The sequence below is a fragment of the Zingiber officinale genome, chromosome 3B, assembly GCF_018446385.1.
Source record: "Zingiber officinale cultivar Zhangliang chromosome 3B, Zo_v1.1, whole genome shotgun sequence".
NCBI classification, from domain to species: Eukaryota; Viridiplantae; Streptophyta; class Magnoliopsida; order Zingiberales; family Zingiberaceae; genus Zingiber; species Zingiber officinale.
In genome coordinates, this window is record NC_055991.1 from 133,960,398 (window position 1) to 133,977,664 (window position 17,267).

Consider the following 17,267-nt stretch of genomic DNA (forward strand, 5'->3'; position numbering starts at 1 on the left):
TGAAAAAACTTTTTATAATACAGATAAAACTACGTATAACAGATCACGTAATCTAACCCCTTAATCTAATCAGCTTGTTGATTGTTCATTTTATCTGTCTGCAGCTTCTTTTTTTGTACCTGGAAATTCTTCTCTTCTCAAAATTTATTTCTATTTGGAAGGTTAGAGCTATATGTGATGTATGCAAAGCACAGTCTCAACTTTTTTGCCTCAATTTCTCTCTCTCTCTCTCTCTCTCTCTCACACACACACTTGAGATACAACATTATTGCCCCCACGGGCTAATCAGGTATCTACCCCCACGGGCTAATCAGCTAGTTAGATACCTGCAGCTTATCACTGAAATCGTGAGGTCAAAGATCGCCAATTGCACTCGGGGATAAAATCCTAGTCTGCTGCGCCAAAAATTCCTTCGACCCCCAGTCACCTATCCTGCCCAACATTAACCGTGATTTACTCCCTCTGAAATCTTGTGGGACCGGGACCAGGGGCCACTAGGGTAACGGTTCCACCTTTTACCATTGAGATACAACATTATTCATATAATAAGAAGTGCTAAATATCCACCTAGCAGTTTTCAAATTTAAACATGCATTTTGTAAACTATTATAATTTATAGGATGCGATTCTTCATTCATAGATCATAGCCATTAGCCAAATGGATATATAGGACTATTTGTACCATGAAATGGCTGTTTAAAACTATTAGAAAAAATAGAACTGGAAATACAAATATTGCAATATTCGCAAGCAATTAAGTGTAATTTATATATATATGTTCAATTTTAGCTGAAAACGTTAAGACAATCTTCTCAGACACAAGAAAGACATTTTACGAAGAAATAAATAAATAAGAAAGAATCATGCAGGATAGCACACATATTGATCGATAAACATACATTATCAAACTGTTATACCCGCTAATTTATAAACAGTGCAATTAACTAAGCAAAAAGTCAGAATGAAACAAGAAAATTAAGAGATCCAAGCCATACTGTATGATTAACTTGAACTTTTTACCAGTTCAAATATTAAACTGGAACCTGTTCCGATTCAACATAATTTCCCGAGCCAGTTTTCAAACACTGCAAATACTCAAAATAGAATGCTCACAACCAGGCAACCTCTAAACACAAGATTCACATCGTTCTAGTTTATGAACTGTACGTTTCACTTACCCGGCTGTCATGAGCTCTTTGTTTCTTCAGCATGTGTAATTTGGACCACTTGGGTGATCAGAGGATTCATTTTGATTCATGGAACATGCCGAAATATTGAACATCAATTAAAGGGTGGGTAGTAATGGATCTTTCAGCTTCGTTTAAGTTCTACATGCATCACAAAATACAACTTAAATGCATACAGAAATAGATCTAAACAAAACAAGATAAGATAAAGATGCTTTAGATCCTTTCTCGAATCATGAATGGAAATAGTTGCATGATGCACCCTTCCTGCAGTGCCCGTTCTCATAGAACCTGCATATGGTTGTGTTTCCTCTTGGGGGAGCTAATGATCCTCCAGATTGCGTCCTGTTCCATGATGACCTTGGATTTGGTTGTCTTGAGTCGTTGGCCCTTGAGTTATCGCCTTGGCCTGATTGCAGGTCTCCAGTCTGTGGTGGTTGACTACCAAAGCTATGAGGATTACCAACTAGTTGATTCGTAGATGGGTTAATATTTCCTTGCCCCGGGTTAATATTCCCTTGCCCTGGTCCCCAAGCAGGATTCATGTTCATTGTTTGTGCAGATGTTTCCAAAATGTGGTTTGTGTTTGGCTGTACAGTAGCTACCCAGCCAGGACTAGGGTTTGGCTGCCCTGGCATAAACATAGCCCAAACAGGATGCACGGCCAAATTTCCCTGCAATTGACCTGCCCATCCAGGAGTTTGATTTGCATTACCCAGTGCTGGGGCCGCCCACCCTGCGCTCATATTTGTGTTTCCTTGTGGAGGAGCTACCCAACCAGGGTTCACCATTGGATTTACCTGATTTTGAACTCCCAAACCCATGTTAAAATCTGCAACTGTTTGTGTGGTCTGCCTCCAGGGCATGCTCATATTGTTTTGGGCTACCATTCCCCAGCCAGCATTCATGTTTCCCTGAGGCACTGGTGTCCAACTTCCAGTTGCTTGTGTGGAAACTGGATTTGTGGTTGGGTTTTGTGAAGCCACTGGAAAAGCTGTGTTCTGGATATTTGATCCATTAACAAAACCCAATTGCGTTTGTTGTGATGGTACAATATTGTTAGATCCAAACTGAGAAGATGGTGGATTAGAACTGTTAGAAGAGAGTAATTGAGTATTATCAACGGTAGCTGCAGTAGACTTTGGAACAGGGCTCCAACCATAAGGTGTCATGTTTGACGATGGCATTTGATTATTAGTGTTGTTCATGTATATTGGAACTTCAAAGTTTGCGGAATTCATACGCTCAGGATTTGGAGCTACTGATGCTTGTGATCTCTGACTTAAGCTAGATTCTGAAGCATCTGCTTGAACAAATAATTTTCTAGCTGTATCAATTGAGTGTGTACTAAGATCAGGTGCTTCAGACTTTTGGGAAGCCACAATTTGGGCACGAGCAACTGAATCAGTAGTCGGTCCACTACCATCAGATGATCTACCTTGCATTTGCATTGCCAGCAAATGTTTACCAGAGTCATTTTGATTGTGTGAGAGAAGAATACGATTCTTGTCAGACAACTGAGAGGAGGTTACTTGATTATATTCAGAAACATTTGTCTCATTTGCTGCTGCTCCTTGCTGGATCTGGTGCAACTTCATTTCAGGTGCTGGTGCAGATGCAACAGGAAGAGATTTTCCACCATCTTTAACAGTTTGATCATGCACAAACTGTGCAGAGCCCGTGCCCAACTCTGTTGATGAATTTGTGGTATTTCTTAAAGACACTGTTTCTTCTGACCCCCTTGTAGTCGTAACCCAGCCTGAAGCCTTGTCATGGTCAGAAGTATCATTTGGCATATGTTTGTTTGCAAAGCCTTTGACATTCGACCAGCCTTCGCTACTTGGTTGTGAAGTCAGAGTAAGCACATTGGAAGAATCCTCTCTCAACTGATACGACTCATTTAGTGAGATTTGTGTACTAGATAATTGATTGCTTGTAGAGCTCCTATTGAGATGAGAATTTACATAATACTGACTACTAGACTGTGACTCAATTGCCTTGGTTTGTCTTTGCCCTAGTTCAATCTTAATATTGGCATCATTTGATGATGCCCCAGCAGAGACATCCATTTTCGTAGATGACCAGGAAGAAAGTGTCAAATTTTGTGTGCTATCAGGCAAATTAGAAATATTACTTCCTCTCTTAATGCTTTCTGAATTTCCTTCCGCATTAAATGGAGTAGAGGAAACATCAACTGACTGGTCTGTGTTCTTAGAGGGAGGTTCCCACTCCGGTAAGTCTTTCTCAAATTTCCCAGCCAGTGCATCACTCAACAATATAGAATCCTCTGGCTTATCAGAAGTTCTCCAAATCTTCAAATTAGGAGGAAAGTAACCAGTCGTACTCCACTTACGTAATTGAATCATTGAAAATGGTCCTTGGATTTTTTCAGACGGATCTTTATAGTGCCAAATCTTTTCTGATTCACTTGGGTTTGATTTTGTCACAACTCCAACTGGGAAAGATGCTTTTTGAGAACCAAGTGAACCCTCAGTTAACTGTATTGTTGAAAGATGTTTCTCATTGTACAGACTGCCATCCGACCCACTTCCAAGTGCATGGTTTCTTGGAGCCTCAGAATTAACTGGTCGGACTATGTCACTAGACTTGTTCAAAGAAAAATCAGTTGCATCAGCGCGTCTCCCAGAAAAGGAATCTGACAAAGACCCAACTTGGATTTGTGTACTTCTGTTTGACTCCCAAGAGTTCGAGTTTTTCCGGAAACTATTCCAGTTTTCAGTTGAACCTCCTTTTCCAGGAGACTTTACATCCCTCCCATTCCTAGTGAAGGAAGATCCTCTTGACTTGTCATAGAAATCTGTATGTTCAACAATCAATTTATAAGTTAATAATAGTCAATAGACAAAAAACTGAATGAGGCTTGAAATTAAAGATATGTGCTACCGAGATGTATTATACCATGTTTCCCCACATCTGACTCTTCTTCCTCCGCAGACTCAAAGTCTGGATCCATACGTGGGTCGGTGTGTATATCAGGGACCTCATTTAGCCTACGGTCACGCTCTTCAGGTGTATTCAACAGTTGCAACTTTTCCACACATTCTCTAAGCGTGGAGGAAAGTTAAGGTGGTAGCAACATACACATTGCTAAAATAGAGTTACTGTGATCAGATGATAGACAACATCAAACATGAAATCAAATTAGAAAATTTGCAGAGTAACATCTGATATAAGCTAAAGTGTCCAATGAGACATGTTAATGATTCTGGGCATACATTGTGTTCTGCCCAAACCATTTAGCAATTTTCTTTCCCATAACTGGATCAGCCTGACCAGTGCAGATACATGAATATATTTAACAATTCAAAGAACTATGAGAACTATTATTATTATGAAAAGCAACAGGATTTAGCAGATATAGTTCCCAATAAGAATAGAGCATAGCAAAAGGATATTCTTTTCGACGACCTTTTTCACTAGCACGATCACGAAGATGACCAAGCCTTGATTTCTCACTTTCCAACCACTGAAAGAACATTAAAAATATCTATAACATAGCAGAAAAGCAAAAAAAAAAATTAGAACATCACAAAAAACATTTCAGAGGAAGATGCTTACATCATTTACTCTTACATGTTGGAGAGACCTTGCATTCTCCAGAACTTCTCCCTATAAATGATGAAAACAAAAACCGTGACATTTATTCTGTTTGAAATCTATAACCCAACAAAGACCAACCAAGATTTACCACTGTTAGTCGCCCAATAAACCCACATTTAATGCTCTGTCTTAAACGTTTGCATTCCTCCTACAAGAACATGATCTTGTCAGGCATGGCAAGCAAAATATTGTTCAGCCAAATAGTAACACATTTGTCCTTTTATATAACAAATCAAAAGAAGCAAAAGTATCACTCGCTCTTCCTTCTTGTCAAGTGAAGAGGAATGATCTTGTTTAGGGAGAATAACAGTCATTTCTATAACCAAGGCCAAGATAAAGAACACTTTTCCAATGGAGACCACCAACATCTGAAAGAAGAGGAACTGTAGCAAAGTTTGGTAAAGAGGATCCTTGCATGGCTCATCTTCTAGTCAGAACACCATGAATTTAAATAAGTGCTAGACACGGGTAGGATTTAGGTGCTCAATACATCATTTTATAAAAGTGAGGATGCAAAATTCAACAAAAAGGAATCTTGGATTATGATAACAAGAATGGGGGCATGACAAAACTTAATATATAATAACTAACAAATAATATCAGAATCTAAGGTCAGTATAAGATTAAGTTATTATTAATAACTATACTATTTTAAGCTATCAATTTAAAAAACCATTTGGGAATTATGATATAGTTTAATTTGGGCTTTCTTTGATTCTTAGGGAGCTTAAAAACAGAACTACAAGAGCATCAATGAAATTACTAAAAATATATCACTCCATTGAATTTTATGCAATAATATATCACTAATAGTACAGACACACTACTAGATTTTTTATCTCCAATTACTATTACACCTTTAAATCACATCAATCCAACTTTTCTAAAAATAAGCACTAAATAATCAGAAAGTAATTAGGTGAACGCCAACTCACATGTTGGCAACAAGTCAAGAATGAATTTAGCACTTTTTTCCATATAAAAGTTCCATAACAGGAGAAACCATAGACACATTGTCAATAGTCGCACATGTTTTACATAGTACTAATTACTAAATAATGAGAAACTAAAAGCCCCTGGATGCAAAAAAAAAAAAAAAGATCAACAGAGCATAAGCAAGGAAAAATAAGGTAAATAGAAAAGATTACTTCGGTGAACTCCTGATTCGAGATGATATCAATCGTAATAATCTCCTTCCTGTTTAAATTTAGTATCTCAAGAGTTACATCAGTTGTCCTCTTTCCACTTTTGTACGGTTCTGTAGCTTTGCCCGAACCTGAACAGAAAATATAAGAAGCACAAATTAATGCTACTGATGCAAGAGTATATATCTATCTATACTAGGCAGCAAGTAAAGCCTACCGACAACTTGTACCAACCGGTACATATCTTGCCGTTGTCCCAACCCAGAAATTCTTATTCTTACAAAGGTTCCAATTATTTTCTCCTCAAATTCATCATCATCAATCAAGTTCTCCATTAAATTGCGGCGCAGATACATTAAGCTAATGTTGTGAACATCTATTGCTGCATAATCATCAAGGTTGTTTAGAAGTTCCTTGTCCTCCACCTTTTTCCGAGCCTTGCGTCTCTTATCAAGAGTTAACTTTGTGGATGGATCACTATTTGCTTTAGCATCCGTCGGTCCAGGATCAGGATCTACTACGCCTCCTTGCTTGTCTTCGCTATCTAGCATTGATACCTCTTTTATGATGAAGTGTGACTCGAGAAGTTTTAGCATTTCAAAGTGCCCCACACGCTCCTTCCCAAAAAGATTTCCAAGTCTTGAATCACAAACAATCTGACTTTTTCGACGGCGATCACGAAGATTATGTTTTTTTATGTAGTCAAGCAAAAGAGCCTGAACATCAAACTGGGATAAAGCAGATGTATCACCATTTCTCATATGTGCTACAAACTCCAAAAGTTCATCTGTAGCCCATTCAGAATTCCTGGAGGCAGATGTGCCAACATTATCTACCTTTACTGATCCTGCATTATCTAATTTTACTGACCCTTCCTCCTTGATAAATTTGTTAGTTCTTTTCCTTATTTTCCTCCTAGAAGTTCTTTCTTTATGGTCTGAAGAGCTGTCTGAAGATGCCACCTGCTGTTCTTTAGGATTAAGCAATTTACCAGAATCATCATTTAGTATGGCAACATCAGATCTCTTGATTGGATTTCTAGCACTCATTAACTCATCGAGTGTCAATGACAACTTTGCTTTCAGAGTCAAATAGTAGTCCTTGAACAAATATTCAAAACTACTTTTATCATCAAAATCAATTGTGACCTGCATAGACCCAATAAGTATAGCACAATATTATCAAAAAAGGATATGAAGTGGATAGATGAAACTATAGTAAATACAAACAAAGTGATTTATAAGCACACAATATAACAATTTGAAAGTCTATACTACCAAAAAAATGGCAAGTGATATCATCTTCCAAAACACCATAGCAAAAAGGAATGGAATATATTGGTGTACCTAAGTACCTAACAGAGGTGCATGAGTGTCATGCCTCAAACAACATACAGCATCCAAGTCAATGTTTACAATACTATTCTGGTTTCCTGATATCAAGTTTAAAAGAAAAGAAATAAGAATCCTGAAAAACAAACCAAAGAAAAAAGAAGAAAAAGAATACACATGAAAGCCTCTCATCATCAAACCTAGTTTGTCCCAAACTATTTGGGATCAGTTACAATCTTATCCCTCTATTGAGCTCAATCCATGACTATATAAAGCAATCAAATAATTTTTATTATATTGACCAATATTATTTTTTATCTCTCACTCCACCCTTGCACCTTTCACACTAATAGGTTCAACTTTTCACACAATAGAATCTTTTATTGATCATTTTTCATGTCCATACCTTCTAATATATTTTCTCTCATTTTATCATCTATTGCAACTACAATTAATTGCTCTCAAATACTAGTTTGCTTTAATCTATCCTTTTTAGTAAATTCATGCATACATCTTACCATTCTCAATTCAACTACTAACTTTTTGTAGATGCAACTTCCTAACGTCCCAATACTTCCATCCATAAGTATGATGTATCATTACTTTAAAAAAGTTTCCTTTGAGCCTATGAGGAATGTGATGATCATGTTCCTCAATATCTCCTCCTTGTTAGATCATAGATTCAAAATATTGAAAGATGTGTATGTTCATCTACCTTGGTTATTCCATCAATTCTATCTTGTTACCCAAACACTACTCATCTTAAACCATTTAGTTTCTAAAGTTTGTCCTCCACAATTCAAGCTTCTTATTTAATAAATAGTCTCATCAATCACCACAATGTTGTATGTAAAAAACATATGGCAAGAAAAGCTGACAAGTTCCTTCTTAGTCCCACTTATTACTCATTACTAAATTTTGGCTAAGAAAAACTGATGATGCAATTTAGCTAACAAAACATAATTGGATATTGTCCGTCTTATTTGAGTAAGAAAAGAGGAACCACATTTAGGAAAACAATGAGTAATTGTCCCTTGGAACTATTTTTACCAAATCAAACACACTATGCCATTTCACCAGACCAACATTTTAATAGCTATAATGGATGGTGGAAGCAAAAAAAACATATGAGTAGCTATTTAGATCTTATCCTTCCATTGGGCTATATATAATATAAGGATATACAGTTGGCAATTCTTCAATCTAGTAGACTTCTCTTTTAACTCTATTAGGTACAATCTTCTTTCATTCCTCACAGGTTCAAGTCTAATTGGTTCATTTCCACTCTTTTTCGAAAAGCCTTCTATGTTATTGCATAACTAGTATACTTGAGGATTGCATTGATTATCCAATGATGATCCAAAATGAGGCAATGCTCAATATGTGGTATAGATGGATGAGTCTGAGTTATGTATGCATCAAGTCAATACATAATCTGAAACAAATTGATCAACTCAAATCCAATCAAATAGAAGATGGTAGTTGATCTAATCAACCTTATTACATAATGTAGAAAAAGAGCTAAAAATGTGATGAAGAGGAATTTGATGAATGACATTTTATTAAATAAAATACTTGTAAATCTTTTCAATAAACAATTTAGAATTTGTAAGCCCCAAATACTTAATAGTCATAAGCAATAAGCATTTTTAGCCGTATATGTATTGTTCTACTAGATGTGAATTTCTTTGGTTTATATGTGTAGTAGATGTGGAATTTTCTTCCATATAGATTGCTTAGGCTGATTAGAAACACAGTATCATGGCAGTAAAATTTTCTTTTATTCAATGCATTTGCATGTGTAACCTCACCAGACGCATATGCTTGCATATATGTGTGTGTTGCCGCATATTGATTTAATTTTCAATTGATTTACATCCTATATCGAGATAGTTCATAATTACATCACAACATAATATCTTGGAATAAGGTAGACAAGAAGATGATCAATCTAATTTAAGTTTAATTTATTCTAAGTGTGCAGATTTCTTAACTGAGAAACATTGTCATTAGTATCAAAGAATAGTCATTTGATGATTTAAAACATCTTTGATATAACATTAACATTTAGGATACTATTTGCATTTTATTAATCATCATTTGAGCATAAATTATGATTCTTGTGGATTTATTGTCTAACTACGCTTGAATATACTTATATAAGTGAAAATAATGTTAAATACTATTTTTTTAATAAAAAGGGATACAAATCCATGTACATTTGAAATATATGAACTATACAATCACCCAATAGCGAGTAGCAGACATTCACCTTTTACCTTGTTAAGAAAGGCCATTACACAAGACTATGAGTACTTCTCCATTTTAACTATGCAACCTTTGTCCAATAAATGTAGGCCAAAATTAAAATAACTAACAAGCATATTTACTTGGTGGGATAGAGAACGAAAGAGAAAGGAAGAGAAAGATGAAAGAAAAAACAAACAGAAACTTTCCAAAGTTTTTTCAGTAAAATGTGTTGTTACGTAGATAGCATAATAAACTTGTTAAGTTCAAATATATATATATATATATATATATATATATATATATATATATATATATATATATATATATTCAAATATTATATTACATGAACAAGTTGGCACTTGAATGATGAGTTCTGTACAAACTGTTTCCAGAAAATAATTGGGAGGAATGAGAAGAATAAGAAAAACACAACAAACCATTTGTCCATGCCCGTTTTCCTTTGTCTCTATCAGCATCACAGTGCTCATGCAAGCTTCACAGAACCCTTTATTTTCTCTAACGGAAATAAACCCAGCGTTCTTCATACACCCTTTACACAAAGAGTATGTGCAGGTAAAGCACATGTAGCGAGCACTTTTCTCACAGCTACTGCATATATGCCAACCTAGAATTCCAATTCAATTAAATAAATTAGAAATATGACACAGTACAGGGAATTGAAAATCATTCTTAAGCAAGAAAAGAAACATTCAAACATGAAAAGGAATCTTGTTTATAATTAGAGGTTCTTAAGAAAAAAGAAAGACAATTAAAAGAACAAGCCAATATTATAGATAAATCTGATTTCTCATAAGATCTTCTCATTAAATTTCTACATAAGTAGTTGTTTTTTCATTACAGAGAGAAACTTCATAGGTCTATAGAAGTCACTACCAGGGTTTGAAATGCCGAGCGGCACGAACGGTTTTCACCGTTCCGCTAGGCGGCCGAAACCGGCACGGGAGGCGTCCCGCCTCGGCGGCGCCGAAGGAGACGCGGGGCGCCTCCGTCGGCGTCGGAGGAGACGTGGGAAACCTCCGGCGGCATCCCACGACGCCTTCTGCAGCGCCGAAGGCATCATGCACGACGCCTTCTGCGGCGCCGAAAGCGTCCGGCAGGGTCGCCGGACGCTTCCAGCGCCGCCGGACGCCTCCCGCGAGATCGCCCACGATGATCGCGGGCGATCTCGCGACGCGGGTACGCGATTTTTTTTCCTTTTTTAATAATAATTTATTTTATTTAATTAATTTAAACAATTCCTAAGGAGGATGTGGTGATATTTCGAGGAGGCTTTTATGAACCCTAATTAAATTATCCTAATAAAATATATAAAAAAAATATATTTAAAATTAAAATAAATTAAATAAATTTTATTAATTAATATTCTGAAAAAAAAATAATGTTTTAAATTTCATTTAAAAATTTTAAAAATATATAACAATTCTTATTTATATTCTAATATATTTTTTTATTATTTTAAATTTCATTTAAATTTTAAAAAAAATCTGAAAAAGTTTAAAAAATTCTAATAAATTATATTTATATTCTAATTTTTTTTTAAAAAAATTACTTGATATTTTTTACTATTTAAAATATATATTATTTAATTAATAATTAATTAAATGAATAAATAGGTAATTTATATAATTATTATTAATATAAAGTAATATCTTGTATTAATTTATATTATTATTATTATTATCATTATTATTATTATAGATACTTCCATTTTAATTTGAATTATTGATATATCAACTCTATTTAAATAAAACTATTTTTAATTATTTTTTCTAACACTATTAAATTATTCAATAATTGAGAAGTTATAATAAATCAATATACAATTTATTTTTATATACACAATAAACATATTTATTTTATAATTACTATAGATAAATAAGAAACACCGAAACTGTATCGGCACGGCACGATACGATACCAAAACCGTATCGTTCCGGTCTGAGACCGAAACCTCGGCACGGGTCGAAATTTTAAACCTCGGCCACTACAATATTTTACAGGTCTGAAAAAATCAAAATTCAAAATTTCTCCAAGGCTTACTATCCTCAGCAGACAATTATAGAAATACTGTAATGGCCATTCCCAATTCTTGTCAATTCACAAATTAATAGATGTACCATTCTGTAACACAATCATAGCAAACACATTTTATCACTAACCCTTAAATCAGTTGAGCCAAACAAATCATCAAGCAACATACTTGGAAATTTTGGTTCATTAGCAATCAACTCCAACATAATGAGTTAGTCATATGTACTCATTTCAATTGAGTGATAAGAAGTGTGATGTATTAGAACAGAGTTGAAATTGACTGTCATGTTCATGTTGTGTCCATATATTACCAACCTTTGTTCAAATTTTCAGATTGAGTGGGTAGCTCAAACCATGTTGTCACTGTCATAGTTTCTACACTTATCTTTGTTAGTGTACAAATAGAGAGATGGGAAGGATTGAATCATGAAATCATAAATAGTTTTAAGATTAGGATGTCAAATTGGAGAAGAGCTTTTAGAGCTAAGTCAAATTATAGCATGCCCCTTTGACTAAAAAATGAAAGATTATGACATTAATCAACCATATATTGAGGATTAGTGTGTTGGATAGTTGAAAAACAGATGCAACACTTAATCATGCAAAAAATGTTGTTAAGATGATAGTAAGGCTACTAGAAAATAATAATAATAAATTTAATGGTCTAAATGCATTTAATGTGGCTTTGATCTATGAAAAAATTGAGAAAAAATAAATGTGGTATGGGCATTCTCAAAGACAATTGATAGATTCTAAAGTGAGATGAGTTGAATAAACTAGAGTAAAAAGTGTAAGAGATACAGGGAGGCAGAAGAAAGATTCATTTAACATAATTAAAAGTGATCGGTACTATTTGTGATACTTAAAATTTATAAGTGATCTAAAAGATCATGGTATTACTTGTGGCATAGCCTTATACACAACTCAATACAAGAAAAATATTAAGATTTGCATGATCAACCCCAATAGATGAAGCTCATTGTTTTCAGTGGGGTCAAGTATAAATTTCCACAAGTGAAAACTGAAAAATATAGACTTTGTGTGATGCATATAGAGTATTTGCAACAATTCTATAGATATCTATGGTTTTGTCATGCCATGTGATTCCCTATATGCTCGTGTCTTTGTTTCATGTAATTTCCAAGTCCCAAATGAATTCTCATGCTAGCCAGATTACTGCAGTGATCTATATTTTCATAAACCACATAACTAATAAATCTCTTCTCTCTCTTATGATTGTTTATTCCATATTTATCAATTAAAAAAACCATCAAGAAAGAACTGTCAAATTGAATGTTCCTTGAGGCCCGACCATGTCAAAGCAAATTAGTTAACAAGGTCAATATATCAGTTAGCCAACGACATAGGTGTCATGTAATTCATCAAATTGACCAAACATGAATAAGAAAAAAAATAAAAAAGATAAATCAAATAACAATGATGCAACTCTGCCACCTAAGTACGAACTCGGCTACACCATGGGGGTGATAAATCAAATAACAAGCTCAGCACATAAGTTACTCAATATTTCCATGTCATTTTTCTTTCTCCAAAACAAATCAACATATTCCACGCTCTATTGGCTAGGTATAATCAATCAAAACAGTGGATAACTCTTTTGACAGACCTAAAAAGAGGGTGGTCAATCAATGTATCTTCAGGTAGGAATGGCGTCGGATTTGGATATATTTGGTTGGCCTACAACATCAAATATTTTCCTATAAATTCTTCAAAGAACAGATACTGGATAGCTAAAAATTATCAATAAATTCGAAATTTATCCAATTTTCCAATTTTTTTATAATCAATGTGCTATGTACTATTTGGCATGGACTAAAATATTATCTTTAATTAGTTAAGGTATACTTTATCATACAAATAGTAAGAAACATAAAATACGCACCAAAAGCCTGCTCTTTAAGGTCCAAAAAAACTAGTCTGATATATATGAAAATGATGGTTCATTTATTAAAAGTGGTATGAGATATTCAATTCCATAATCGACAAAGATATCCTAGCACACAAACAAAGAAAAGAAACATAAGAGAAAGAGCACAAGGGGCAAAGAAACATACCACAAGTCCAACGACCTTTTGCACGGAAAAAAGCCTCATCTCGATTGACACACGAAGGATGGTACACCTTTGGGCAACCCCTAGAAACCGAAAAGGAATATAAAACAACAAAATAAGGGAAAGAAAGAAGAAATGAAAGATGAGTTATACTAACCTACGATCGCAAACTACAAGATCACCTCCATCAAAGCAAATAAAGCACACCTCTTCATCTTCTTTCTGCTTTGAGGAAATTTTAACAACTTGAGTCCTTGATGGTCGACCCCTCTTCCTTCGTCCACCTCTTCGGGCAACAGCTGGTGCATCGTCAGCATCAGCATCAGCATCTGCATCTGCATCTGCATCAGCATCTGCATCTGCATCAGCATCAGCATCTGCATCTGCATCCATCTGTGTTGCTTCATCACCCACAACATCAGCACTGTCACGTGAAATGGTGGTCATATCAGGCTCAAGTGTGGTAATGTTCTGAAGTCCACTATCAAAATCAAAGGGAAACTCAGATGATGAATCTTTGGACAATGAAATATCTGCCACCACAACATCCTCCATCTGTTCACATATGGGAAGTGTCACATTGTCCAGTTTATCCATATCTGTGAATGTCATATCCACTTTCATACCACCATTATCACCTGGTTGAGCAGCAGTGATAGGCACAGATGACGCTACTTTCTGAAGTACACTATCACTAATGGAGGATGATGGTACACACATCAAAACATCAGCTTCTTCACAAGCAACCTGCTCGCCTGCCACAATTGGTGCAGTATCAACATCCATCTTCACCGTTGCTAAGTGAACAGCACCATCACCAACTGTAGTGGTGGGAACATTAACAATCTCAGTGGCATCAAAGTTCAAAACATCACCATCAAAACCAGAAGAAGGCACGGCATAAGAGCTCTGAGGCACAGAAGACGCCTCCTTAATACTGTCCTCCTCCTTCCCTTGTAGTAATTCAGAAACTGGCAACCTATCCATATCAGTTTTTAAAACTACCTCTTCCACAACATCAGCATTCCCTGTGGCAGTAGTGACATTATCACTTACATAGGCTGCAAATTTCGGGACATCAGAATCGAAGGAAAGAACAGAAGATGATCCTTGAGAATGAATTACTTCTCCCTGGACACTGTCCTTGCAATGCTGAGAACTCGTAGCTGCATCCACCTCCATGTTTGACACATCCATATCTGACGAAACAACAGGAGCGGTGTCATGGCTGGAAATGATGATCGTGGCAGCCTCTGAGGCGGGGATGCTTGAATTACTTCCATCAAGATCACAGTTGGACGCATCAGGTGGGCCCTGAGACATAAAAATCTCGTCATGCTCGCTGTTCTTCCCTTTATGAGATTGCAGAATATGATTGTTCTCTGTCTTTCCCTCCTCTTGAAGGATATCAGCATCATCCACAGCGGTGTTGGGAGAATCAACCTCAAAGGCGATAGCTTTCTCAGCTCCTTCGTCAAATAGCGAAGCAAGGGAGCCCTGGGGCACTGATAGCTCAGTCACACAATCAGATGCCTGCTCGCTCTGAGGATGTGACATGCCATCCACATCGATCATCTCCACCCGCCCATCCTTGGCGCCACCATCACAAGCAGGACTAGCATCGGCTAGGGCCTCCGGCGCCTCGATAAGAACCGGCGCACCCGCATCAAATCCGGAAAGGGGCAACGCGTGGGAGGAACTCTTAGATACGGGCGAATAGCCCGCTTCGACTCCGCCCTCCGCCTGGTCGCATTGTCTTAGGCCGACCTCGACGGCCTCCGGCTGCGTGTGCTCATCGTCGGAGGGATGGGGCTCGACCAAGGCCAAAGCTCCCTCTCCTACTTCTTCATCCATGGATCGGGTCGATCCAAATCTAGGGTTTCAAAAAGAACCCTAATTTTCGCGGTTGAGGAAGGAGGTTCCTCGTCTTCACGATTTCCAGTTGGTGGGACGGAAGGGGAGAGAAGGGGCCAAAACGAGGGCTTTAACGCACGCAATTTGTTACCAGTTCGTGGCGTACGTTTCCATCGAGGTGGCCAGGACAACTAAATGGACGGATCAGATGAAACTTAAAACTGTGACGGACGGTAAATCTTACCCTAACCTCGAATATTGGCACACATGGATATTTGTTATATTAGTCCAATTCTCAACCGTATAAAAAAATATTTTATTAGATATATCTATCTCGTATAAATCAATTTTTAAGTTATTAGTCATTAGTATAAATACTCAAACATATATATATATATATTAAATTTTAACTCTAAGAACATCTTCGATCCAAAATTTGTAGAGGGGTTTATAAAATAAAAAAGCTGAAGAATAAAATTTTAATCATTGTAGGTGTAAGGTTTGAATTTTGTATTTCAAGAGCAATAGTAAAATTTTAAAATTATTTTTTTATCTTGAAATTGATGTAATATGTATATAGTCATGTAATTACATATTATTAATTATATCATATAAAAATCATTTAAAACTCTAATTATTGTAAGTGTTTCAATAGGTTTTTAAAATGTTGATGTGGCATATTGGAATCATAAAAAAAAAAATTCGTATAACTCAAATCATTAGAGATGCTCTAAGGACATTTGTAGTCATAAACCTTTCAAAGAGGTTTATATTTTGTCACATCAAAAGTTAAAAATCTCACTTCTTTTAAAAACCTTTATTCAATACCATAAAATTCTTCTCTTTTAAAAATCTTACTTATTTTAAAATCCTCTTTCCAAACATAATCTCAAGATTTTGATATAAATTTATAAAAAAACTATAAGCTCCACCTATGTGCTAGTGGAGAGGTTTATAGTAAAAATGTCATGCTACAAATCTCCCATTACAGATACTTTAATATCTCATATGATAACATTCCATATTTCAATCATCACATCATTCAAATAAACAATTTAAACTTAAAATGTAAATATGAACCATGTTGTTATAAATTATAACAGCTACCTTTTAGTTACTATAATAATGCCATTTATTTTATATTACTTTTTGATCGGATAAAAACCTAAATAAAATTAGTATGTAAATATTTAAAAAAATGAATTTTATAGACCCACTAAATGTAAAATTAATACTATTTAAATATTATGGCAAAAAGCGAAACGTTCGCCCCCAGCGTCTCCATCGTACCCGACCCAAGACCATCACGAAAGAGGTAAATCATAGCATCCGAACGAGCATGTGACGAATATGATGTAATATGAGGATAGGAGATTTATTGATCCACTATTTAGCTGTTAACAAATAATTGTTATTATAATGTGTAGGTAAATACTATGCTTCAAACCCTAAATTTGAAAATCAGATATAAAAATAAAAGTTTAGATTAGCTAACAAATTTTAAAAGTATTTTTGATAGTTCTTATTTTGTAAGCCACATATTTGATAATTTTATTTGATTTTTATCTGATCCTGTCCAAAAGTCGATGAGATGGAAAGTTGAGAATGTGACACTCCCATTGATCTTCTGTGAACTCCATTCGGATCTACAACACAGATTACGTCAGTGCCGAGTCAAGAAAGGGATCCCAGTGTTGGCCCTCCGATGCTCAAGTCAGTCACCGACGATGAAGTAGAAAGCGGAGCAAAATGAAC

At 35.6% G+C, this 17,267-nt stretch overlaps 1 protein-coding gene across 1 annotated transcript; it reads right to left on the minus strand.

Annotated features, from left to right (window-relative positions):
- Positions 1 to 1,274: 1,274 nt before the first annotated feature.
- LOC121967917 (zinc finger CCCH domain-containing protein 19-like) lies at positions 1,275 to 15,632 on the minus strand. The gene is made up of 10 exons (XM_042518449.1): positions 13,816 to 15,632; positions 13,662 to 13,741; positions 9,972 to 10,159; positions 6,171 to 7,101; positions 5,957 to 6,084; positions 4,897 to 4,956; positions 4,767 to 4,817; positions 4,604 to 4,674; positions 4,107 to 4,258; positions 1,275 to 4,005 (listed from the first exon to the last, which is right to left on the minus strand). The coding sequence occupies exons 1-10, from the start codon at positions 15,510 to 15,512 to the stop codon at positions 1,421 to 1,423; spliced, it is 5,943 nt and encodes a 1,980-aa protein (XP_042374383.1). The 5' UTR covers positions 15,513 to 15,632; the 3' UTR covers positions 1,275 to 1,420.
- Positions 15,633 to 17,267: the final 1,635 nt, after the last annotated feature.

Bases quoted from the DNA above. Each gene is read 5' to 3' on its own strand.
- LOC121967917 (XM_042518449.1), bottom strand. From the start codon at position 15,512: ATGGATGAAGAAGTAGGAGAGGGAGCTTTGGCCTTGGTCGAGCCCCAT. The intron at 7,102-9,971 runs GTTTGTTGTGTT...GGGTCTATGCAG, and splicing joins AAAACGGGCATGGACAAATG to GTCACAATTGATTTTGATGA. The intron at 4,675-4,766 runs GTAAGCATCTTC...ATGTTCTTTCAG, and splicing joins AACATGTAAGAGTAAATGAT to TGGTTGGAAAGTGAGAAATC.